Here is a 26874-nt window from a genome sequence, read left to right as displayed (position 1 = left end):
GCTATTTCTGACCCTTCCAGTCCTTCCTCAGGTACGCTCTCGCTTCTTTTCTGGTCCATAAAAGCAAACACCTTTCCATTCCCATCCCCTCCCCCGCGTCCAACCATGGCGCTCTCCCTCTCCGATCTCTCCTTCGCCCCCTCCAAGCCATCGCTCGGGGGATTCGGTCCCGATCTCTCCCGCTGCCGCTACCTCCGCCCTTCCTTCCTCGACCACCGCCTCCCTGCCGACCCGTCCCTCTCGCTCCGCCACTCCAAGAAGAGGAAGAGCCCGAGGAGAAACGGAGACTGCTCGGCTGGCGGCGTTGGTGGATTCGCGAACGTTATCACGGCGTCGGCGGACTACTACTCGACTCTCGGAGTTCCCCGGTCCGCTAACAACAAGGAGATCAAGGCCGCCTACCGAAGATTAGCTCGCCAGGTACTCGTTGCCGGTGTTCTCGAACCTTTCTTGGCTTTGATTTCTTTTTCTTCCGTCTCCAATCAAGAAATTATATTGAAACTTGGTCGGCGTTAGTTCGTAATATTTCAGAGATTTTGGTAGCATTTAATTGGTTGGTCATAGAGAAGGCATGAAATGAAAATTAAATTTTGCTCAGATTGTACTAGATCAGTTGTTTCTGCCTACTAAGATCAAAACGAGAAATACAACAACCTAGAAGGGGCAAAACTATAAAAACAAACAGATGTAGTCCATAAAGAAATCGTGCTCTGGTACAATGTCTTGCATTAGTTAGGACAAACACAATTTTGACAATGTTTAGATCATTAGACTTACCTTAGAATGCCTTGTATTCACTGTGCCTCAAAAAAGGCACAACATGACAGACAGAAGTCTACCCAACCTTTAGGTGTATTCCTTCAAATTATTAATTGCATCTCTGGCAGATGCCATCTTGTTATTGGAAATGACTTTAATCTTGACATCAAAGATCTCAACCAATGTAAAACTGCTGGCAAAGGTGCACTGCATGTCCCTTTTCAGGTAAGTGAATACAGGTCTTCTTGTTATGGGAGAAGTATGAAAAAGGTTAGAAGGGAAGAAGAAAATTATGAAGCTGTTGTATTAAATCTTTATGGCATCATCATTTTAGAGATCAATCACAAAAAGAGAAACATCCAAGATCTAACTTATATTGCTTAGGAGCTGTTGCCATTTTTAATAAATATACCCAATGTTATCTTTGTTGACATGCACTGCTGGAAAACTTGGATGAATACCCAATTGCTCATATACCAGAGACAATAAAGGGGTGCTGACAAGTGCAATAAAGACTTAAGTGGTAAAACTTAATCAGCAATGAATGTCCAATGTATACTTTCTTTTACTAGTTTAGAATGTTAGATTGAAGTTGTAATTTTATTTCTGGGACATCTTTGCTATTAGCTACAGGGTATGACACAGATGCCTCAGCATGGATGGAAGATTGCTTAAGGCTGCGAGGCTTGTGTAAGCTCCCACTAGAAATTGTACCTGATGTGCCTTTATACTGTAAAGCCTTTACAAGTACACACCCTCATCCAGTAAAGACATTCCTGTAATTCTCTCTCAAGTTAATGTTTTTAAATGAGATCAAAAGAAGTATGTTAAGCAAAAGTGGGTTTGTATTCATTAACTCAGTTAAATTAAACAAAACAAACATAATAAAAGGACCTAAATTATGTACAATTCATTGCTGGTGGTATCACAACCATCCATCTAATAACCCCTTCTCTTATCCATCTAATAGCCCCTCCTCTTAAATCAATCATGCGTAACAGGCCCTAGGTATAAATTTAACTTCATATGTGAATTGATGAAGAACGTACCAAGTAGAGTTAGTGTGGTGGATGGAGTAGCTTACTATTCTTGGCATGTGATCATACTATATCAGTGAGACCACAGAAAATCTTGTTGAAGTGTTGAAAGTGGTTATACTTTCGGGTTGTTTGAGCAATAAAGATGGTGTCATGCACATGTGAAAATAGGATATATGGATATTAAGGTAATTGTAGGAAGATTTTTGTTCTTTTTCTTGTTTCAATTAGTATATCAGCACGTAAAGTTCTATTAGAATCTGAACTTGTGGATTTAAGATCTTTATCCATATCCAAATTTGCGAGAATAACAAGAAACTGAGGCAAAAATTTAAATCAACATTAGTGTCTGGATGTTGTTATAGTTCTAAAATGTGGCTCTATTACAAAGAAAAGTAGACCATTGATGGGGATGACTTGATCATGTCTTTTAAGAATTAGGGAAATCTTGTGTAAGTAATGTTGTCGTGGATTCAAGTTGAGAAGTAATGGATGTTTTAATGAAAGCCACTATGATAAGGGATACAAACTAGATAGGAGGCAATCATGGTGGTTCACTATTGCATTCAACAATATTGGCAATTCATGCCTCATTTTTATGGAATTTGACTTTTAAATAATTATGTGCTTAATTACTGTTCGGTCATACTTGGGCTAACTGAGTCCAAACCTTGTGCTGCCTGCTCTATGAAGTAGTCAATATGAAGTTTCTAGAACATGTCTAGCTTTAAAGCCCTACTTATTTAACGACATTAAATATGCACATTCTTTTATGTTGCATCTGCAGCAATATGCTGACTTTATGTTTTATCTATCAAGTATCACCCTGATGTCAATAAACAACCTGGAGCAACAGAAAAGTTCAAGGAGATAAGCACTGCATATGAGGTATGCAATTTTTTGAGGGTTGTTTCCTGTTATAGTTGTTTGCTCTTGTATCTAAACTAAGATTTTGCTTGTTCTACCTAAAAGCTGATTTTTATGTTCTTTCATTTGCTTAGTGTTCCACATTCTACAGATCTCCTAATACTGTGATGATCAGCGCTATGCAGTGCAAGCTTATCTTAAAAGCTGTTCACAGATTTAGACACCCAGAACATATAGCAAAACAAATCCTTGGTATACTGAACTGAGCAAGGCTCCATGTCAATTGCCATCTTTACTTAATTTTCATCATTCAATATGCAGTTTGCATACATGGTTGTTCTTCAGTATTACTACTTAATCACACTAAGATTACTAGAGACCCATTGTCTACATGATATGAGCCACTCTTTGTGAAGACCCAAGCAAATGCACATATACGCAAGGTACAATTAATGGTATCCTTGGAGGCTTGCAAGGTAGACCTAGAATCTGCATAAGTGCATGTGATATAGATAGAGTAATACCTTACAAATTCTGCTTTAGTTCTTTGATAGATATCCTGAAAATCTGAGTCATACATAGGAAATGTGAAGCATAAACTTCTTGTAGCATCATCTGTGACCAAAAATTTGCTCCTTATTGGTTGCTTGCATGAAACTTCCTAAGCCACAAATTTTGTTATTCTGAAGTCCCCTGACTATATCTGTAGTCACAAGGCCCAACTATTTATAACTGGTTTTGCATGTTATTTTCTACCATTGCTCCTACTTACAAGTGCCATCCTTCATCAAAAATCAAAACAAACTTTTGCAAATCTTTCCTTACAATAGTACCCCTTTTTCTTGTTCTATGTCATACTACGCCTGCATCAGACATGGCTATCACATTTCCATTGGTTTCCATCACTTTGTGCTTTACAGATGGTGGACTTACCTTTGATCTAATATTTCATGTTAGGATCTATATATGAGGTCCATTTATCTGCAAGTTGCCTACATAATTGTTTGTATTCTGAATAAGTGCAGTGTGCTCATGAAAAAAGATTTGTTCGTAATCAAAGTGGGGACAAGGTTTGGTGGTTATGTTTAAGGTTATTATCATAATATGGCAAAACCATAGGGATATGCATCATGAAGATCTGAGCAGAATAAGACTGCGATGCTCACTAAAACAGCACTGCCATGAGGTTACATAAAATTTTGAAAGCATGAGTGAGCATTAAATTCATGATTGAATCCATTATGTGCAAGAGAGCTCCATCATGAGGACCTTGTATGTGATCACATAAGAAACCTTGCATGTAATCATCATATTCACCGAGCTTTGGATTTCTCTATACAGTTATGTCCTGTCTTCGCTGGTACCTGATAAAGGAGATATACTAAAAGGCCTATATGTAGCAAACTGATATCTAAATTATTGGAATGTCTTCAATCGTATACAAATATTTCATTGCCTAAATTATGCTCCGCGTATAACCTGAATAATCATAGAATTCCCTAAGAAATTGAAGCGGTGATACTGATGCCCATACTGGTGTCTTTCAAATATGGTTTGGTACTCTATTGGCACATTTTGTTTGTGTGTTGGTGCCAACAAAGCAAAAGCAAGGTGCAAATGATGTGTTGGTAATTTGGTATGGTATGGTACTGAGGGTATACCGGTACAGTACCTTACTGGTATGGTACTTTATGACCTATACACACCAATACTTGAATCCTTGAAACCATTCACAAATATTCTGTATATGATGAATTTATATTCATAATACAGTCACTTTAATATATACTGGTTGTTTCTACCTGTTGCTACCCCTCATATGCATTTTGATTTTATGTGATCGTTATATAGATACATTTATTACCTTACAATCTTAATCTTTTTAGTATTTTTCTCCTTTTTGACTTTCCATATTCTTCCATGTTCTATATTTATATAACTCTGATTTCTTGAATTGCTCCCTAGTCAAACCAGTGTCTGAGAAGCTGGCTTTTGTTATGGGTCCACCATAATTGAAACTTTAGCTGTACCCACGACATTGAGCATAACTATTTTGACACTTATGTAGTTCTATTTGTATAGCACATAAAAGTTGTGGGTAATATGTTAAAATTTACAAACATTAAGGCTATCTTACTTGCACAACCTCTTGTAAGAATTGTAAAACCCCTGAGGGGCCCGGATATAGGTTTACAGGACTTTACAGACTCTCTCTTTGTTAGCTACATTGAATTTGTATTTTTTTTTTTATCTTTAGTCTCTTGAGTCTGATATTTATCATAGCTTTCCTGTGCTAGTTTTTTTTGAAAAACCTTTCTTTTGATAAACCAGTATTCTCTATTACTGAATCTCTTCACTGTCAGGTGCTGTCAGATGATAAAAAGAGGGCATTATATGATCAGTATGGTGAAGCTGGAGTTAAGAGTTCGGTTGGAGGTTCAGCTGGAGCATATACGGTAATAAGCTAAGATTTTATGTGCACGTCTTATTGAATGGCTAAGTAGATGCGTTAATGACTTCATGTAGAGATTGTGTCCTGTTGGTTGCATTTGGAAATGTTCTTAAATATACCAGCAATAAGATGCATGTCTTTTTCAAGTAGATTTTCTTCTATTTTTTTTGCAGACTAATCCTTTTGACCTATTTGAGACTTTCTTTGGTGCGAGCATGGGTGGTTTCTCTGGCATGGACCAGAGTACATTTAGAACACGCAGACGCGGTGCTGCTGTCAAGGGTGAAGATATAAGGTGACATAAATACCTCCAAGTGTCTGGAAAAAATTGCTTTCTTATTTCAGTCTGATTTGAGAAATAGGCAACGATAATCTTTGAACATGCACATATCACATTTATGATGCCCAAGTTATAAAAGATGCACTTTCTAGCTATACATATGTACATGCATGCATGCACCAATTATCTGAATTATTGAATATAATCTACTACCAATAAACTGCCTATAGACCAAAATCATATATATTGGAGGTCCCCCTGCACATCAAAATGGACAGTTTAAATAATATGACACTATGCTCATTTGTGACCACTTGATACGTGTTGCTAGGGGTTTCCAAGATACATGATTTTCGGTCGATAAGCAGTATGGAGGTAGTAGATCATATCTGGCGTCTTGGATCATTGGTGCTGTTCCCCCGTCTTCCAATTTTAGTTGACTGGATCTCATTTCAGATTTAGTTGACTGGAGCCTAGTCACCCATACATACATACATACATACATGCATACATATATATTTAATATCATGTTACTTGATAGATTGATTAATTTATTGAACATATTTCTTTTACGTGCTCAAATTTTAAAATTCCTTTTCCAATAGGAGAATTTTACTGCTTATTTATGCTACCTGTATTCTAAGACTCTTTTCAGTGAGATATACTGCAAGCTTCATGTATAGGGCATCACAATTTCAACATCTTTCATTTCCTTCTGCCCCTTTTTATAAAATTTTCTACAATTCTCTAAACTGAAAATTTTGCATTAGTTGTGACCTATGCAATATTTTATTTTATTGAGAAAAAGAGGGAGACCCACTCACCTGCATTTTTAGTTACCTATGTGTAAATACTTTGAGTTCTAGCATCCAAGATTCGAACCTAGAACCTCTGGGTGCTAGGCATAAGGGTGTAACAGCTAGAACAAGTCCTAGTTCACCAATATTTGGTATTGTTATCACTACCATTAACTTTGAGAGTTGAAGTCTCAAGCCAACTTAAGATCTGAAGCAATTTTACAGTCTCTTTTTCCATGGATATATGCCAAAGGGCATAACTTGTCTAATAAATTGGGCACAGCGAGGAGAGCTGTTGACCAATTGGACATGCGTCCCCTTTACCTAAGTCTGTTAACAGTCAGGGTATGTCTATCTACATGATTTTTTCCTACTTTATTGGAGCTTCTTACTGGCATTGACAGGCTTTAGCATCTACCGGTAACAAGAAGAAAATGTCCACAATGATGAATTTCAACTATTTGTCATTGTGGATTTCAGCCAGTTCTGCTGCTAGAAACTCTCAAGGTAGCAGTTGTGGAATGTTATTGCATTTTCTTGATCCTTCCGATAGTAATTTAAGGTGATATATCGGTAGACTTGATCGCTATATATCCATGACTGGCGCTTCACTGCCAAGTTGCTTGTTTTAACTTTTGTGAAGATTGACGGGAAAGAAAGCCTGACATGGTAGTCCTACTACAATTTGTTTAATATGTGTTACTGATTCCTAAACAATCATATGTTCTGCTTCCCAGTTAAGTATATGGATGTATGTCATGTAGTGTGGATTACTGATTGTTGTCTACCCAGTCTTGCATATGGCCTACTTAATTGTCTTTTGATGTGATACCATTCAGCAGCTCCTCTTTGTTTACGTTTTTCATGAAGATTACTTAGCTAACTCCAAATTGTATCGCCAGATATGACGTAGTTTTGAAGTTTTCAGAGGCTATTTTTGGCACAGAAAAGGATATTGTGTTGTCTCATTTGGAGACTTGTGATGTCTGTGCTGGCACTGGATCAAAGATTGGCTCCAAGATGAGAATATGCTCAACTTGCGGTGGACGAGGTCAAGTCATGCGAACTGAGCAAACACCTTTTGGATTATTTTCCCAGGTGAGTGGGAAATATATCTATCTTTCCAACTGAATTAACAGCAATCAAGATGTGAGATTATTTCACCAAAGGAAAAAAATGTAATTCATTAAAAATCAGGAGTAATTTGGGATATGTTGGAGATTGAGAGGCGAAGGAGCTGAGAAATATATTAAACATTGAAGAATCTCAATGGATAGGAGACAAAAAGAAAAGTCCCCATATAATCTGTGAAGAATATGACAAAAACTTTCAGCAATCGCAAAATATTCTTAAAAGAGTAATTTTTTTGCCAAGAAGTCAGTATAAGCGCAAGAAAAAATGATGAAAAATTTTGAGGATGATTAAATATTTTTCTGTATTTGTTACTTGGTTTAAAAGTTAACTTGCTTGATCACTATTTTAATATGCTTTTTTTTCTCTATTCTCTGCCTCGGTGAAACAATCACAACATGGAAAGTGATGCTTATGATAATTTGGAAGTGCTAACTTCATTAAATCTCACCATAAGTTAAATAGTTTTTCTAATAAATTTCAAATTTTATTTATATACAGGTTTCCATTTGTCCCACCTGTGGTGGAGAGGGTGAAATCATTTCTGAGTATTGCCGAAAGTGTGCTGGGGAAGGGCGTATACGTGTTGGAAAAGATATTAAAGTGAAAATACCTCCTGGAGTTAGCAAAGGTAGTACTCTTCGTGTACGTGGTGAAGGTGATGCCGGACCCAAAGGGTATGTCAAAAAATGTTCTAAAGTTGCTAGCTTATATATTAATACAATATTCTTACTGTTTTTCATAGATTATATGGTTTTCACATTATCCTCCTTCTAGCCTTTTCCCATCAAATATGGGTAAAGAATTTTTCCATTGTTTCTAATATTTCTATAGTATATATTAAAATATTGAGATTATGAAGGCAGTACAATTGAGCAATTTTGATTTTAAATGAAGTATGCTATGTGCTATCATGTGAACTTGTGAATTTTGACATTGTAAATTATATGAGCAATCATATTTTTTGTGTGCTTTGGAAACCCCATAAGTGGACCATGCTTATTTAAGTGTTATCGCAAGCTTTACAAATCCTTCTTCACCAATGATTCCCTATTGAGTGAACTCCAATGCTTTTGCGGGCTTGGCAAATTCTTTTTCAGATGAGCAAGTTATTTTTTGACTTATTCTTTCTCTACTATCCCTTCAGCAAGCATAGATACTAGTGAGAAATCCACTTGTAGATGCTGAGTGCTGCAGGGAAGAACTAGAGATCACAGAGGAAGAAGAAAAGATAGGGATCATCTCTTGAGGACAGGGTGGTCTAAGAAGGGAAGCAGGGAGAGAGAGACATGGGGTTAGAGGCTTGGTAATTAACGGGGTTTTGGATAACCAAAAGGAAAGGAGAGGCGGCACCCCCTTGGGGGGGGGGGATGTAGATTTATAAGTTTGGGCAAAATTAAAAGCTGGGGTTACCAAGGGAGAGGAAAAAGAGAGTGGGAAGAGAGTGAGAGACATGATTTGTGAGGGGTGAGGTGGCATTGGCATAAAAAAAGAAGAAAGGAGTGGTGTTGCCTTAAATCAACTGGAAGGGAAAGAAATTCTCATTTCTTTCTTTCTTCTAAGAAAACAAGTAGAGGATTTCTCGTCAGCCTAGTTTTCTATCACATCTTAAATTAGTATATGTAGAAAAATATACATATTAAGCTTATCCTGGTGTGCATTTTATTTATTTATTTGTTTATTTTTTGGGTACCAGGGGTCCTCCTGGAGATCTTTATGTATTACTTGATGTGGAAGAGGTGCCAGAAATACAAAGGGACGGCATCAATTTACGTTCAACTGTCTCAATAAATTATATTGAAGCCATTTTGGGGGCTACTGTTAAGGTGAAATCTAAACTTGCCATGTTTTGACTTCTTTATTGAACTATGCAACTGCCACATATTGCCTTAAAGATATATGATTATCATCAAACCAACCACCTTGGTGAAAACTATGAAGAATGAAAACGGATCTTAATAACTAGTAAGTCCCATCTGTTCCATGGTTCTTCAAACGGTAACTGGCCATGCATTGCGTGTTGTCAGTAAGGAGACAAAGCAAAAATAAATCTCCTGACCTCATCATAATTGCATCTGGATCAACTTGTTCACTGGAGAAACAGTTTCTTATTTACATCACTAACAATCTAGGGAGCTATGTCCAGCTTGTCAAGAGTAGCCTAATGCTGAGATCACCCTAAAGCTATTAATATTTCCATTTGGTCCTCTCACAGTATAGAGGATGTGTATATTTGTTTCACAAATAACCTTTTTTAATAAATGGCAATACATTTTAAATTTATTATGTATTTTGTGACCATGTTAAATCTTCATGAACAGTGAACTTAATAAGGAAACTTATGACTAAAAAATGAGGTATTAATGCAGAATTTGATGTCAGTGTTCAGGATTTAGGTATCTGACATGGATATATCAAGTTTAACTATCCCATTGTTATAGATAGAATTATATTCTGATTCCTTCGAGTCATTTTAGATGCGTGGATAATAGGGAATTCAAATAACTTCACCTTAGTTTGTTGACATGCCTCTTTTTTTTTCCCTTGTATATTTGTAGTTTTTGTCTATATGATCATTTGCTTATCATTTCTTTCTACCTGCTAGTGGCCTAGTACATTAGAAAGAATGCAGATTTATTGCGTTTTGAATGATCTATATCCTGTTCATGTTTTTACATCATTTCACCATTAATGATGCAGCTGTATTGATCTTTTTCCTTGTAAAAGCTTGCATTAAGCAGGTGAAAACAGTTGATGGAATTACTGAACTTCAAATACCTCCTGGTACTCAACCTGGTGACATGGTTGTTCTAGCTAAACGAGGTGTCCCTAAGTTAAACAAGCCATCGATACGTGGTGACCATTTGTTTGCTATTAAGGTCACTATACCAAATCATATCAGGTGATCATTATAAACTTTTTCCAATATATGAGCTAGTTTCAGCCATCTTAAAAGTGAAAAGGGAATCAAATGTGCAATACCTGATTTGCTTTGTTTGCCTACTTCTTCGTTGTAACATTAATCTTGTCTAAATTAGATTGTTTCAGACAAAAAGGACTTGGAGTTCATCCAAAACACACCACTAGATTGGCAAAGAACTGGCTGACCAATTTTGCCTGACATCATTGGCCCTTAAACTGACCAAAGCGGCTTGTGGACAAAAACTTCTTCTGTTTCTTTGCTTGCTGGTTCTTTATGAAGCATTAAGAAACAAATTCTCCTGAAGAAGAGAAAGTCGCATTTTCTATATAGACCTCTTTTTGAACATGGTTCTTAATAACCTAAGCTTGTTAATATTAGAAAGCTGGCTCCCGGCAGATTGCAAAAACGGTTGTTTTATAATGCATAGAATTTCGCCTATGCTACGACTTATCAGTTTATCAATGCTATCTCTCTCTCAGCTAATTGTCCTACCATCTGGGTTAGCGATTTCTTATTATTCAAGTTTATTTGTAATGTTTGTTAACCAATGTTGATTTCAGCTCTCAATTATCTTAGCCAGTCTTCTTGTTGAACTTATAGGAATACATATTGTGATCATTATTTGTAATATTGGCATTAGGCCATCTCTTGACTCTGTATTCTCTTGCAGTGGACGGGAGCGTGAGTTGCTTGAAGAACTTGCATCTTTGAGTGATACTTCTCTCAGCCGTACACGTCCCAGTGCTAAAACCAAATCGCAGAGTAAGTTGAAAGCACTGCAAATTATAGATACGTACCAGTACCATACTGACTGGCACCCAATTGGTACCGCTAATGGTACTGGGATATTAAACTGGAGACATAAGTTTTATAGAAGGTTGATTGGAGAACATGTGATGTCAAATCTATGTTGCACGCGCACTAATGAAAAGAGAGAGAATCTCCTTATAAAAGTTGATTTTCTCAGTACTTTATTCAGTTCAAAGTGAAGTATTAAGTGCTCATTTTAGTTGTGTTAACACATATTGTACTTAATAAACTTTAAGATTATAGTCCTAGAGAAGTATAAAACCATCTATTTTTTGTTGCAGTAAAAAGAACGGATAGCCAACAAAGTGTGGAGGCAGAAGATTGGGATCAATCTGGTGGGCAAAATGACTTTTGGCAGAAACTAAAAGATTTTGCAGGGTAAGTACTCATGTATAATCTCATAATCTGTGCTCCTTGAAGGATATTAGTGGCTTCTTATGCTGATGAGTGATAACTAGGCAAGTATCAATGTCCAAGATGTTATGATGTTTTAGGAGATTCTAGATACCCTGTTTATCTGTATGCCTTGTACTTCTGCAGCCAATATATTTCATTTTTGTTATTGTTGTTGTGTTGAAATGTCATGGTGTACTACTCTTGTCTTAAAAAAAGGAACTGATCCAATGTGTGCTATAACCTGTGGATAGTCTTAAGATGCAGCAAAATAGGACATTTTGGTGCAATGTGATGGGAGACAAAGCTGAAGTTTATGAAAGAGTCTCTTGTTTTGTCAAACTTTAAACATTAACTAGATTGATTCTTTGGCTGAATTATGAGTCATTTGGATAGAGTAGGAGGAAACGATTGCTGCAAGATATGATTATGTTATCCTAAATATTATTGGAAAGATTATATTGTATGAATGGTGTTAAAAGATGAGTTACATGTAGCCTTTGTGCTTTTAATACATCACTTGACTTTGAACACCCAAAATGTTTAGATATTTTGACAAAAGTTAGCTTTTGGAAAAACATACTTCAGCTAGCTGGGGTCCAAATCATGCCGGTGATAATGGGAAATGTGAGAGTGAGGTTCATCATACACTTTGGTGAGTAAAGGACTTATAGATGATAATTAGCTTTTTTTTCAGCTGTGGGATTTTGCCACAAGTAAGTGATTGCTTAGTGGATGGAAGGAGGCAAGGATGGAGTTTTGATGGGATGACAAAGTTTTGAGTTGGTTTTTGTTAAGATGTCTAATTCATTCATCATTAGATGGTTACAATATTGGTGGGCAAGGGGCTCTATTGGAATTGAGAAAGTTGCGATGGATTATTGAGGAAAATGGTTCAAAAGTGAAAGGGGAAAAGGATTTTGGGAGTGTAGAATTAGATTATTATTTTTGTTTATTCGTTTTAATTGTGTAAAAAAAATGTTCATATCTATCCGTAGACATCGCCTAGCTGTCAGAGGGAGAATAAGATTCCTCCATGTTGGATCCATCCAAAACACTAGATTAATTGGAACCAAAATCCTGTATGGATCCGAGCATAAAACTCGGACCAACCTGAACCTAACCCTAGATCGGCCTGACCTAGAACTGTGGACTAATCCCATCCTAAGCCCTAGAATGGCTCGAACCTAAGCCCTAGTTGCCTAATTAGGAACCCTACCCAACCTAACAATCTTGTTGTGACATTCTCTCCTTGATATTCTCGCACTCAAGGTTGTCAAATTGCCTAGGTGAGGCGAACCGGTGGACCCTTTCTATGGCCTATGCGGGCACCTAGGCACCTAAACAACCGCCAAGGGGGGAAAGCTTTCTAAGCTTTTAGTATTCATACTTCATATATATTTTATTTTCATGCTATTTGGGATCATGAACCTATTTTTCACATATAAAAAGTCTAAAGATCAAAATCCGTAAGGACATTAATATTATAATTGTTGCCCTGCAAGTTACAGAACACATCCAGTTTGCAACCACCTAACAAGAAGCAGGAAGAGGCAAGCATACTAGAGACTAGCAAATAGAAAAGGAAAAATTTAGGGGAAAAAGTAGAAGAATGGTGGGATCAAGAGAGGTGTAGTTGCCTCTTGTTGCTTGCCATTGGTAGTTGACCTATCAGCAGCTGTGTACCAGCCTACTGGATATACTAGGTTGTGGTAGCCTTCACTGTCTTCCCATGTGTTTCATATGAGGTTTAAATTGGTAAAAAAGATTGGAAAAGAAATTCATAAAGAGGTAAGGTTCAAACTGGCGTGGCCTATGCAGTCCGACTAAATAAAGTGCCTAGGCAACCGCTTTTAACAACATTGTGCCTCTTCTTTCTAGTATAGGTGTACCCTAAAATCAAAGCCCTTTCTTGAGATGAAGAACAACTCTCTATTTCCACCCACTATTTAGGGAAACCTTATCCTCTTCTGGGACCACTTGCCGACGACCTGACAAGTGGCACCCTCTTTATCGTTCACATCATCTCCGTCCTTGTTGTCTTGTAACTAACTTGATCTCTCATTCTTTTCCTTTTTGTCAAGTTTTTAGTACACACTTTTCCTTCTATACTCCCAGAGCCTTGCCAAATAAAGACGAAGGGAGATTTTCTTCTGAACAACCTCCACACCCTTACTTCTATACTTCCAAAGCCTTTCTAAATAAAGACAAAGGGAGATTTTCTTCCCAACAACCTCCATCCCCGAACTTAAATTGATGATATGCAATGACCCTTCACCACCCTTTAATCCTAGCCATCCCTCCTGGTTGTAGGAGACACATCTCTAGAAAATCTCGACCACTCATTGCACTAATCCTCTCCAACCTAAACTAGTCAGTCTCTTTCATCCATTTCACCATCTTCTTAGCCCTTATATCAGGAAGCCTGTCAATCTAGCCCTTTGTCCCTATCTTTTCATCTCCACCATCCAGAGAAACACAACTAAAGAAAACATAACCTCCTTGCATCCTAGCTCTACACAACATTAATCCTCTCTCTCTCTCTCTCTCAGCCAATAAGAGCCCTCCATGTCACTCATCTCCACCAATGGATCTAAGTAGCCTTTAGAGCTTCAATCCTAATCCTCGAGAACCCCTTTCTTCATCCTAGCCATCTATTGAAGAAGAAATGCAAGAAACACCTCTTCACTAAATCTCAACCCTTCATCCCTTGCCAAATCACCATGCTTGAGCCTCTTCTTTAGCTAATTGGAATACACCACCTAGCAACTGATCCCAAGCCCTTAGATCTCAAGAAGGGCTTAGAACCCCCAACTCTAGCCCTTGGTTTCCCTCTGCTTCCTCTATAAATACCCCTCTTCTCCCTTGGTAAAAAAGAGGAGAAAATGGCAACCCTAGGAGAGGTCATGCCAAATAGAGTCTAGCAAAGCCCTAGCTAGTCTTCTGCACCAAGCCCTTTTTTCTACCTCCAAACCCTAACAAGCCACCTCAAAGCACCTACGACCTGATCCAAGCATCCAATCAAGAAGAAAGACCTATCATTTTTATCTTAGTTGGAGGCCTCTCTGAGTAAAGCTCAGATACTAAGGGGATAAGTAGAGGAAGCAACAAAGACGAGATGCAACATTGGTGGCTTCCTAATCTCCTTTCCTTTTCTCCCCCTCTTTTTCTTTTTCTTCTTTGCATTTTCTTCTTTGTTTTTGAGATTAAAACCCTAATCTTAGAATAGGTTAGAAGTAGAACCCCTAAAGTATCCAATCTACCTTTAGGTTCTTCACCTGGCAGGGGTGGTGGGGTGTGCCTTTATGGCCCTTCCTTGCCATTAACATGGACCTTGCCCATTGCCTTATCCCACGCTATAGTTTTGTGATGATACCCTAACTCCAAAACTTAGGTGGTGACTCTGGACTGAGAAATAGGGAGTAGCCTACACTATCTTGACATCCAAATTTGATATAGATGTCCAATAGTCTTGTGAGTGTCAATTGGCATAATATGATTCGGGTATTACCATACTTAACTATCAAGCATACTTTCTTCTAAATCAGGTTAGATTTATGATCAAAGTATGATACATCCTAGCTAACAACTTTCTACAATTGGCTTTAAGCTTGATGTTGAGCCTTTTATGAATTTATTACGAATGCTTAGCCAAGATGATTGTTGGAAGAAATCATGTGCCATTAAACATAGAATGACAACAAGTAAATCTATCTTAGTTTAAACTCATGCACCAACACAGCAGCCGTCTTAAGTTTCGCCTACTCTTAGACATGGAGGATGGCAAAATGCAGGGTGGGAAATTTCATTTGTCTGTGTAGTCACTTGGTACCAAAATTTATATCTTGATTGAATGCAAGCATATATATTGTCCACCTAAGTTCCCATGTTTTAAAAAGAGGCCAGGTATGTGGGTGGCCAAGGGGCATAAACAATATGCAGACATATTTGGGTGCTTAAGTAGTTGGTTTTTTATAAATTATTATCAAATAAACATAATACATAATAGAACAATAATAACAATTAGTAACAACACCAACAACAACTAACAATTACTACTTATTACTCAGTACTTTATACCTAATAGCAATAATATAACGTTATTGACAAATTAATATTTGTAATAACACTTATATTTTTCCTAGCCATAACCTGCATCTAGCCACCAATTAACTGAATTTGTGCTGCGCACATAGGCTTGCATAATAGTGAGCTGCATATGCATATAAAGCTAAACTTGCTGCATGTACAGATGCATAATGCTAATCAGGGCCACATATGTGGGCTTATAATGCTAAATGAGCTGCCTAGTCAGATCATACAGCCTAGTTGCCACATATGACGAATGAGGTTTGCTTAGGGAATTGCATCCACATATGAGGCCGCATACGTCACTTTCAAAATAAGAAAGTCATTGTTTTTTTAAACTTACGGAAATAAAAAAAGAAGACTAGGTTGTTAGTTGTCCTTATTTTAGAATATGGTGCATTATTATGATTATTTGGTGATCAAAGTGTATGATCATAGCACAATGTAAATGAACTTTTTTTCCGTAAAAACATGATCTTAACTTTTTAGAGTGCCTAAACTCAAAGATAGCATATTTTTTCTAATAATGCAATAAAAAATATTTCGTAACAAGAAACTTCTACATAGGGTGGTGTACGTGCTTCAAAATCTTTGGAAAGTCATCCTAGCACCCACTTCCAAAGAGTTTCCTTATTCAATTTTTCTTTTCCTTATTTTCTAATAAATAGATGTGGCTCCTTGTATGTACTTCCATATTGGCTCTAGCATGCATGCCTGCTTCATATAAATAAGGTTCAATCTAAAGTCAAGCATAATTTTATATATTGTGAAAATTTATCTATGTTTTATATTTAGGGCTGCAACTAAGTCAAGATTGGATTATGGTTGCTTGATCCAAATCCAACCCTACTTAAATTTGGATGTAATTTCTAGATCTAACCCAACCCACGTATAAACTATGTCACATTGATTACACTTCTATATCTAAGATCCAAATAGAGAAAATGCATTAAAGTTGGATTTTTCTAGATTCGAGTTCATCCCCATCTTTTTGGGGTTGTCTTGGGGTTGATTTCAAGGTTGGAATATTTTTGAGGTCAAGAATTCTCTAGGTACCAACAAAAATTAGTTAGTCTACCAATCCTTTTTGTAGCACCCAAAAAAATATATTGCATGATAACTAGCTATTTTAGGAAAGCCGCCAGACAATTTTGCATTTAGGAATTTTAGCTCATACCACTGATTGAGAAAAAAAATCACTTAGGAAACGAAGAAGGGTTTTTTGCAAGTCACACCAAATATTTGTCGATATTATATAGAAAAGTTTCTCTTATGACTATTTACAAATCAATCTAGAAAATATCAACCTTTTTTCAGGGCAAGCACTTTTGGGTTAGGCTTACTCTAACGGATGTGGACGGTTGTTTTTTTTTTTAATATTTGGTAGGACTTTTATAAGCAAGGATCGCCGAATTGATACTGGAGCTCGTACCAGCAAGCGATTGGTTCGGTATAATACGGATGTATACTGTATCGTGCCAGAGCATATGGAAATAGGGAGAGGGAGGGTGGGAGGAAGAAAGAGAGGGAGAGGAAGGAGGGAGAGGGGGAGAGAGGCTGAACCACTTCAGTCCATTGCAAGAAAGTTTCGGGAGCTTCGGATCTAGCAATGGGGACTAAGAGAGGGGGAGAGAGAGAGAGACCAAACCACTTCAATTTGTCATGAGGGAGCTTTGAAAGCTCCAGATCTAATGATGGTGATCGAGGGAGAGAGAGGGAGAGAGAGAGACTCACCTGGCTGGGGACCTTGTCATCGTCGTCGTCATTGACTCGACAGGGATGGATGGATTCGGGGACTAGGGCTTTGAAGAGAACCAAGCGAGGGGATTAGGGCTTCGAATGTGGGAAAGCCTTTATATCCTGAACCGACCGGTTGAACTGTGCCGGTAACTAACTGGTCCGGTTTGGCACCTCTCAAATCGGCTGGTTCGGCATGATTCAGCTAACCTTGATTGTAAGTTAGGGGCGAAATTACCCTTGTCCCCATTTTAAAAAGTTCCTTTCTTCCCTTTATTCGTTATTTCTTAGCTCTCCTTTCTGGTGCTAGGGTTCTTCACCGAGCTCTCCATGGTCCCCCCCCCCCCCCCCTCCTTGAACCATTGGGAGTCCTACCAACTGGCAATCTCTAGGATGCGTGCCGGTCCTACAATCTCCTACTCTCCTCTTGGAGTGGATCACCTTTGCCACTTCCTTGATCTAGAGACACTATCGCAATAGGGAAGACAAGGGAACCAACATATTCGGCTGGGAGGCTTTGAAGTTCCTTTTCACTGAGAGTCAGAAGAGGGTTGGCATTTACTGCCTTGACTAGTTAACTATGTATGTATGTATTTAATGATTGCTTATATAGATAATTTATATATTAGGATGGGGCTGTTAGGTCGGTTGGGTCAGGGAGTTTCCTAATCCATCATGGTCTATATATCAATTAGGGTTGGGTTAGATATTGGAAGATCCAAGTCTGGCCTTAAATAAAAGTGGCATATAGATTTATAACCAAGCAGACCATATTTTCATTAAGGGGGCCGGAGGGGCTGAATCAAGTCTTAACCGGTTTGGTTTAACATCAGGTCTCAGGCAGGCCCATTACATCTGCATCTCTCATTATTCCTAAATTGTCTACTTCAGGATGTTGGGATATCCATATGGAATTGAAATCTCCATTCTGAAATCTCATTTGTTAATTCCAATTGGCTACCCCTTCTTAGAATGGATGCTTTACTATTAGCTGTAAGGGGGGCGGACATATGACTTTATGATCTTCAGCAATACATTCATAAGCACATATGTACATGTACGCATGCTTGGGTACATGCAATATGTACAGATAATAGCATCAGGCATGGTAAATGCACTTAATAGGAAGCTATCTTTAATGGATAGCTGTCATTCCCTCTGATTAAAGATTTTCATTTTCTGTTTAAGTAATAAATGCTATTCCACTTGGTGCACATGCTGAGAGAGAGAGACAGGGAAAGAGAGAATTTACTGGTGTATATTTTCAAGGCAATGGTAGGACCAAAGTGGAATCTTGCATGGGAGGTTGCATTACAATATACAACAGTTATATAAGCGTTGATGTTCAAACAGAAAAAATATTTGTGAATTTAATCAGAGTTCGGGCCAGTTCCTAGATAGTTGTCTTCTGGATTCCGGTTTCCTAAGTATGTGTTTCCAGCATCCAGACGGAACCAAGGCCCAGATTTTAATTTGGCCTGGATCATTCTTTGGTCAGCCATACTTCGATTTTGAGGTGATTTGATTTGTCAGCTGCCATTTATGCTCAATACCGTTAGGAACTAGACATTACTGTATGCATTGTTTTGTCTTAGTCTGCTGTACTTTGATTTGAAGGTGATTTGATCTTGTGGGCTGTCATTTATGCTTAACACAACTAAGGCTTGGGCATTACTCTATGAATCATTGTTTTGTCAGCAATACATTTTATAGTGATTCACAGAGTAATGCCTAATGCTTGTTAATATAAGCATCCCAACATGCTGCATGTAACTAAATGAACAATACACACAATGGACCGCCCATTTTTGCAATAAAGTGATCTTTTGCCAGCAGTTATCGGTCAGGATATCTCTTACAGCCAGTTGGACTTTATAGGTGAAGAGGAAATTTACATATCTACTAAAGCATATAATATACAGAAAAACAATCTTGGTCTGAGGGGTTGCTGAACAATAGCAAGTTACTTGTGGATAACCGTGCTTAATATCATAAACAACTGTACACTTATTTGATGCCGAGTTGGCTCTATATATCTGCTTTTGCTATTTATCCCTTCGTGGAAAAGCAGTATTATTTCATTTCTTTTTTTATTTTTTACATATTTCAAACTCATTTCACCTAGTCATATTCACAATATGGTTTAAGCCCAGTGCCAGATCTTATGTGAACTCGAAACTTGCAGGTCAGTTGCTAATGGAGCACTAAAGTGGCTGAAAGACAACCTTTAGTTCAAATGCAGTTTCTTACAGATTTTAGATGATGATGCCATCTCCGTCCGGTATGTAGATGAGTCCATGGTCCGTGTTCTCCTATTCTTTTTTTCTGGAAATTGCCCGAAGTTGTCACGGCCGTTGCTGCAACAAGCCAACACATGGGAGGATAATATTCAAGAAATGATGGATGAGAGACTTCTTGTGACATTCTTTTAACTTTTATTTATTTTCCCTTTCTGTAGAGTTAACAATTAGCAACTGCAATTCTTTGCACAAGTGTAATGTTTTTTGTATTCTTATCGTCCTGTGAGGACAAGCTAAAATAGTTCAGGGCACCGTGTGTTATTTTCCATCAGCGCCGCCCATTGTTCTTTGCAGATTTTGCAGGCTTGTATCTTCAGAGTCTGAGTAATCCGGTGACTGAAGCACCAATGTTTGTTCACTTGTTTGATGGGCAATATATGATAAACTCAACATTCCAGTTATTTAATCTCAGAAGGATAACATGTTAAGTTTGAATTGCATAACCATTAGAATAGCTGAAACTGAATGGAGAATATTTTCAGGGTATTCAACAAGAATCAGGATATAGTGGATTTTACGCCACGATGATAATGATAATCATCTCCAAATCATAGATGATTTTCACCCTTATACCCCAGTACAGAAAACTATGGTGCTCAAATTGACAATCAGTGATGATGAAGTGTGTTTGAAAAGTGGTGCTAAGCTTACATAAAGAATTAAAACTAGACACTTTAAAGGCAAAAAAAAAAGAGGAGAAAAACTTTTTAAAAAAGAAAAATAGATTTCTCTTCAAGGGTCATGATAAATTTTGCACATGTAATGATACATTTCTTCTCGATTGCTGCTAATCTTGGCTTACAATGAAGAAATCTGAATTGATACTTCTAGATGGTGCATATTTTCTCTATGTAAGCTTTATGCATGGGCTGTGGGTTCGTTCAAAGAATAGAATTCCATATATCCTTCCGACATCGAAGGGGGCATCAATACTTCTTTAAAGCAAAAGGAAAAGCAGGCAAGCAAATTATGCGAGACGGAATGCTTTCTGTTTTACTTTGTGGCACCCCTTAATATTCTCAGCCTTGGATGCTGCAGGCCATTCTTTTGTCTCCATCCACGAGGCTAGGTCAAGAAGACTTAAGGACCTGGAGTTGTTTCTTGAGATCCATGACTGCCAATGTAACAAACTATAAATCAAATTCCTGTCTTATCTTAGCTGCTTCTGTGCAATGCCTTCTCATTGACACCTTCCAGTAGTAGGACCACTAACATGTCTACTTGTCCTTCATTTTTATACATCAGCTGACACGCAAACTACGGCCATTTCCTGCCATCATCTTTGCCAATGTGATATAAATAATTACTTAACAAATGCTTTGATCCACTGATCACACACACACACACACACACACACACACACACACGCAGAGAGAGAGAGAGAGAGAGAGAGAGAGAGAGAGAGAGAGAGCACATCTCCTTGTCTCACCTTAGTTTATCAAGAAATTAATGCACAAAAGTCAAACAAAACATCCTCGAACTTAACCAACCAGATTCGGATATCCTTGAAAATTATATATTTATCATGTACATAGTGTATCATGTGGTGGTTAATTATCCATCTGTTAAAGAGAAAAAAGAAAAAGAATCCCCAACTAGCCTACATGCAGGTCGGCTATATGGTCCATTAGAGTTTGATATTGTCCTATGTCTGGCTTTTAATTGATTAGGCTGTCTGCCAAGCAGGGATGCTAGGAAACTGAAACTAGTCCAGCTGTTAAGTCCATCTTGACTTAAAGCAGTCCCATAGTGGTTTAGATCTAGACTTTAGACCAGGTCTGACCCATTGACTTGATAGGTTGGATTAGGTTAGATTCCTTAGGTGAATCCTCAATTCATTCATGTTAGGTCTAATGTGTTAAGTTTGGGTTTCATGGTGGGTTCCAAACTTTGATTGACACATCCTAATTACTTCACATCTGAAACATGGGAATGGACACTTTGTTTATGGGCTTGGACTAATTGGAGCTTATGATGTAGCTAAGCCTTAAGAGTTTCAATTATACTTGACAGAACACAAGATTAAGTAGGAATCAGATAAGATTTTACATGTATCCCTACATCCTTACCTTCATAAGCACAAATCATGAGCCCACAAAATAAGCACTTTATACCATAACCATCAAGTCTTGTCCCAGCTAAACAAGTTGGCCAAAATAGAATATGATTCCCAGATAGACAATGTTATATATCCATTGCATCTTGCAAGCTAAGCAGGTAATTTCGAGCAAATGAAACATCTAACAGAAAACCTTTCAAAGACAAGAAACATATGATAGGGTTAAAAACTGTATATATCCGAAGAAGGTAAACGGTAAACTTGATTTACATTGTAATACCAAGCACCCCCACCCCCACCCCCACCCCCACCCCAACCCCAACCCCAAAAAAGGAAGAAAAAAAAAACTAAAAAAGAGTTAGAATAAGTTTCTTTGAAGGTATAGACACCATTGGCAAAGAAGAGAGACTACCCTGTCCACTAACTACAGATGATCTCCTCAATATTGCAGAGGTAGGTGATACACTTGCATCATCAAAAGACCTTTCCACACTTCATCATCTTCTTGAACTCTTCAAAGTTCACCATGCCATCCCCATCCAAATCCACCTTCCTTATCATATCCCTGCAGTCCTCCACTGTCGCCCCTCGCTTCAACCCCAAAGAAGCCAGCACCAATCCCAACTCCTCCACCGTTATCAGCCCGTCCCCGTTCTCGTCAAACACATCGAAGGCCTGCCTCAACTCCATCTCTTCTTCTTCCTCCTCCACTTCTCCACTTCTCTCTCCTCTCTCATCACCATCCTCTCCTCCTCGCCCCAGTCCTCGGCCTCTTCCTATCGAATCATAGAGCTCTCTAAACTCCTCGATGTCTACAAGACCGTCTCCATTGGTGTCGACCCTCTCCATCATGCTCGTGATCTCATTTCTCGTGCTGAACAGCCCCAACTTCTTGAGCGACTCCTCGAGCTCCTTCGCAGTGATGAAGCCGTCGCCATCCTTATCGAAGGTGGCAAATATCGTCTCAAGGTCGGGCTTGTCGAATATTACCTTGTTAACCACCACTTCCCTGTCCTCCTCCTTCGGAGCTCTCTCTTTTGGCTTTGGAGTGGAAGAAGCTATATGAAGAATCGAACAAAGCCATTCCAAGACCTTTGAAGGGTGGAAAAAGAAGTAGGAGTTGATAAGGCCGCAAGTGAAGAGGATGGCAAACAAGATGAGGGCAGTCATGGTTAATTTTAGAAGAACAGGACAAGAGGGGGAGGAGAGGAGAGAGGTTATTAGCTCCTTGGGGAGATGATGAAGAAGGGAAAGAAGGGTCTCATAAAAGAATAGAAGAGATGAGGGAGAGCGGTGGAGGCTCTTTAAAGCGACGTGGGAGGAGAGTTACTCGGAGAAAGGGCAGTGTACGCGTGATACGGAGAGACTGCTGGTCCCACAAAACCGCGTGAACACTATAATACCGTTTCTCCCATTGATGGCGGCCTACACGTCATCTATTCTATTCCTAAGGCCTCCAAAGGCTTCCCCAAGCTCCATGTCCTTGGACCATGGAATAGAATAATGACTCCTTTTTTTTTTCTTTCTAGAAAGCCGATATAGCATGGAGGATTGGGTTATAAGCCTTCATAATTAAGCTGACACTCCTCTGACGCACGAAATCGTACAACTAAATTTGATTTTGAATTGGTAACGGAGTTGACCAAGAAATGAGTTGGAACAAATTGAAACGGCGGAGGCTCTTAGATGTCCACCTTTGGCCGCAACTGTAGTTTCCGATATCATATGTTTCTCACGTTAAAAAGAAAGATAGAAAAAAAAAAAGATATCATATGTTCCGACGGTTTCAAAATCATGGTAACGGCCTTGCACCAAGAAACGGTTGCTAACTGTTTATTGTGTGGAAAAAATTTCAACGGTCGGAAAATATCGTACTTTCTTGATGGTCGGAAAAATCTGGCACAAAAGTCAGCAGGAAATCCACGTTGAGAATTTGTGATCGTCCAACAAACGCGTATAACCCACGCATGATCTAAATTCTAGATCCTCTAGACTCCCGGCAGTAGATTACAACTGGTTTACTTCCACCAAGCGGAGAATACGTCCAATTCCAAGGACATATCACATTAGCATATGCAACTGCTCACGTACCACATCCATCTTAAAATTAGTATTTAATAATATTACCTAATATATGTGCAAACCATTATCAACTACCTTGTTATTTCTCTCTTGTAATATTATTCTCCTGGACCATGCTGCATTGCTTTTAACTTAAACATGGTTCTGCAGTAGAATTCCATTAATCCTTTAGGCAATTTCATTGATCAATCAAGTCAAAAACGTCTAAATCATCCAATGGGATTTGAAATAAGTTGTTTCTGCTCTTTACTCGCTCTTTCTTATACTCAGGAATCAATTGGTCTCGGTTTCTTCTTTGCCCCTCGGATCATCTTTGTTGCTAGAGATAAAGCAGTTGGCAAGGACAATAGGGACAGGATGCCACGACAAAAAAATCTAATTAGCAAGATGCCGGTTGAGGTTGAGCTGGAAGCCAATCTATACTTTCTTGGGGAACTTGCTCAGCGGTCCATTTATTGACCGAACTTTAACATTAAATCCCTGTTGACCGGTTGTTTAACAACCGGTCCATATATATTTCAACATTGCTTTATGGGACAAAAATGCCCCCGCCTCTCCCATTCCCACCGAAGAAGGAGAAGAAAAAGGCAGCCGCCGGCCACGGCCCACCCCCTCCCGCGCCTGCCGCCGGCCACAGCCCGCCCCCTCCCGCACCCGCTGCCCCCTTCCGCGCCGCCGGAAATACCTCCGCCCCCACGGTGGGGAGGTGCCAAAGAAGAGGAGTCGCTGCCCCCCCGGTGGCCCCATCCTGCGGCCGCCACCGTCCGATCCCCTTCCGTAGCTGCCGGCCTCGCGAGAGGAGAAGGAAGAAGAAAGAAGGAGAAGGGAAGAAGAGAAGAAAAAAAAAAAGAAAAAAAAAGAAAGAAAAAGAAGAAATAAAATAAAATAAAAATAAAAATAAAGTTAACTGTGTTCCTAGACAAGTTAACTGTGTTCCCAGACAACTTAACTGTGTTCACAGACATGGAGTCGACCTCTGCTCATCTGGAGTCGACCCCTTAACAGCACGAGTCGACCCCTGCTCACCTGGAGTCGACTCTCAGGCTTTCCTAGACAAGTTAACTGTGTTCACAAGTTAACTGTGTTTCTAGATAACTTAACTATGTACCTAGACAACTGTGTTCCTAGACAAGTTAACTGTGTTCCCAAACAATTTAACTGTGTTCCTAAACAACTGTGTTCCTAGACAAGTTAACTGTGTTCCGAGACAACTTAACTGTGTTCCCAGACAAGTTAACTGTGTTCCTAGACAACTTAACTGTGTTCCCAGACAAGTTAACTGTGTTCCCAAACAACTTAACTGTGTTCCCAAACAACTGTGTTCCTAGACAAATTAACTGTGTTCCTAGACAAGTTAACTGTGTTCCCAAACAACTTAACTGTATTCTTAGATAACTATGTTCCTAAACAACTTAGCTGTGTTCACAGACAACTTAACTGTGTTCCTAGACAACTTAACTGTGTTCCCAGACAAGTTAACTGTGTTCCCAAACAACTTAAATGTGTTCCTAGACAACTGTGTTCCTAGACAAATTAACTGTGTTCCTAGACAAGTTAACTGTGTTCCCAAACAACTTAACTGTATTCTTAAATAACTATGTTCCTAAACAACTTAACTGTGTTCACAGACAACTTAACTGTGTTCCTAGACAACTGTGTTCCTAGACAAGTTAACTGTGTTCCCAAACAATTTAACTGTGTTCCTAAACAACTGTGTTCCTAGACAAGTTAACTGTGTTCCTAGACAACTTAACTGTGTTCCCAGACAAGTTAACTGTGTTCCTAGACAACTTAACTGTGTTCCCAGATAAGTTAACTGTGTTCCCAAACAACTTAACTGTGTTCCTAGACAACTGTGTTCCTAGACAAATTAACTGTGTTCCTAGACAAGTTAACTGTGTTTCCAAACAACTTAACTGTATTCTTAGATAACTGTGTTCCTAAACAACTTAACTGTGTTCACAGACAACTTAACTGTGTTCCTAGACAACTTAACTGTGTTCCCAGACAAGTTAACTGTGTTCCCAAACAACTTAACTGTGTTCCTAGACAAATTAACTGTGTTCCTAGACAAGTTAACTGTGTTCCCAAACAACTTAACTGTATTCTTAGATAACTGTGTTCCTAAACAACTTAACTGTGTTCACAGACAACTTAACTGTGTTCCTAGACAACTGTGTTCCTAGACAAGTTAACTGTGTTCCCAAACAATTTAACTGTGTTCCTAAACAACTGTGTTCCTGACAAGTTAACTGTGTTCCTAGACAACTTAACTGTGTTCCCAGACAAGTTAACTGTGTTCCTAGACAACTTAACTGTGTTCCCAGACAAGTTAACTGTGTTCTTAGACAACTTAACTGTGTTCCTAGACAAGTTAACTGTGTTCCCAAACAACTTAACTGTGTTCCTAGACAACTGTGTTCCTAGACAAATTAACTGTGTTCCTAGACAAGTTAACTGTGTTCCCAAACAACTTAACTGTATTCTTAGATAACTGTGTTCCTAAACAACTTAACTGTGTTCACAGACAACTTAACTGTGTTCCTAGACAACTTAACTGTGTTCCCAGACAAGTTAACTGTGTTCCCAAACAACTTAACTGTGTTCCTAGACAAATTAACTGTGTTCCTAGACAAGTTAACTGTGTTCCCAAACAACTTAACTGTATTCTTAGATAACTGTGTTCCTAAACAACTTAACTGTGTTCACAGACAACTTAATTGTGTTCCTAGACAACTGTGTTCCTAGACAAGTTAACTGTGTTCCCAAACAATTTAACTGTGTTCCTAAACAACTGTGTTCCTAGACAAGTTAACTGTGTTCCTAGACAACTTAACTGTGTTCCCAGACAAGTTAACTGTGTTTCTAGACAACTTAACTGTATTTCCAGACAAGTTAACTGTGTTCCTAGATAACTGTGTTCCTAGACAAATTAATTGTGTTCCTAGACAAGTTAACTGTGTTCCCAAACAACTTAACTGTATTCTTAGATAACTGTGTTCCTAAACAACTTAACTGTGTTCACAAACAACTTAACTGTGTTCCTAGACAACTGTGTTCCTAGACAAGTTAATTGTGTTCCCAAACAATTTAACTGTGTTCCTAGACAAGTTAACTGTGTTCCCAGACAAGTTAACTGTGTTCCTAGACAATTTAAC

The 26874-nt window shown here is 38.5% G+C and overlaps 2 protein-coding genes across 2 annotated transcripts; one reads left to right on the top strand and one right to left on the bottom strand.

Moving 5' to 3' along the window:
* LOC103719527 (chaperone protein DnaJ) lies at positions 1 to 19979 on the top strand. The gene is made up of 11 exons (XM_008808820.4): positions 1 to 420; positions 2616 to 2684; positions 5027 to 5119; positions 5289 to 5410; positions 7095 to 7290; positions 7825 to 8000; positions 9020 to 9149; positions 10065 to 10225; positions 10917 to 11008; positions 11338 to 11434; positions 19461 to 19979. The coding sequence occupies exons 1-11, from the start codon at positions 106 to 108 to the stop codon at positions 19504 to 19506; spliced, it is 1497 nt and encodes a 498-aa protein (XP_008807042.2). The 5' UTR covers positions 1 to 105; the 3' UTR covers positions 19507 to 19979.
* Positions 19980 to 21984: 2005 nt separating this feature from the next.
* LOC103719528 (calmodulin-like protein 7) lies at positions 21985 to 22916 on the bottom strand. The gene has a single exon (XM_008808821.3). The coding sequence runs from the start codon at positions 22802 to 22804 to the stop codon at positions 22109 to 22111; it is 696 nt and encodes a 231-aa protein (XP_008807043.1). The 5' UTR covers positions 22805 to 22916; the 3' UTR covers positions 21985 to 22108.
* Positions 22917 to 26874: the final 3958 nt, after the last annotated feature.

Source organism: Phoenix dactylifera, chromosome 1, assembly GCF_009389715.1.
Source record: "Phoenix dactylifera cultivar Barhee BC4 chromosome 1, palm_55x_up_171113_PBpolish2nd_filt_p, whole genome shotgun sequence".
NCBI classification, from domain to species: Eukaryota; Viridiplantae; Streptophyta; class Magnoliopsida; order Arecales; family Arecaceae; genus Phoenix; species Phoenix dactylifera.
Note: the sequence above shows the minus strand (reverse complement) of the source record. Positions and strands in the feature narration are given on the sequence as shown.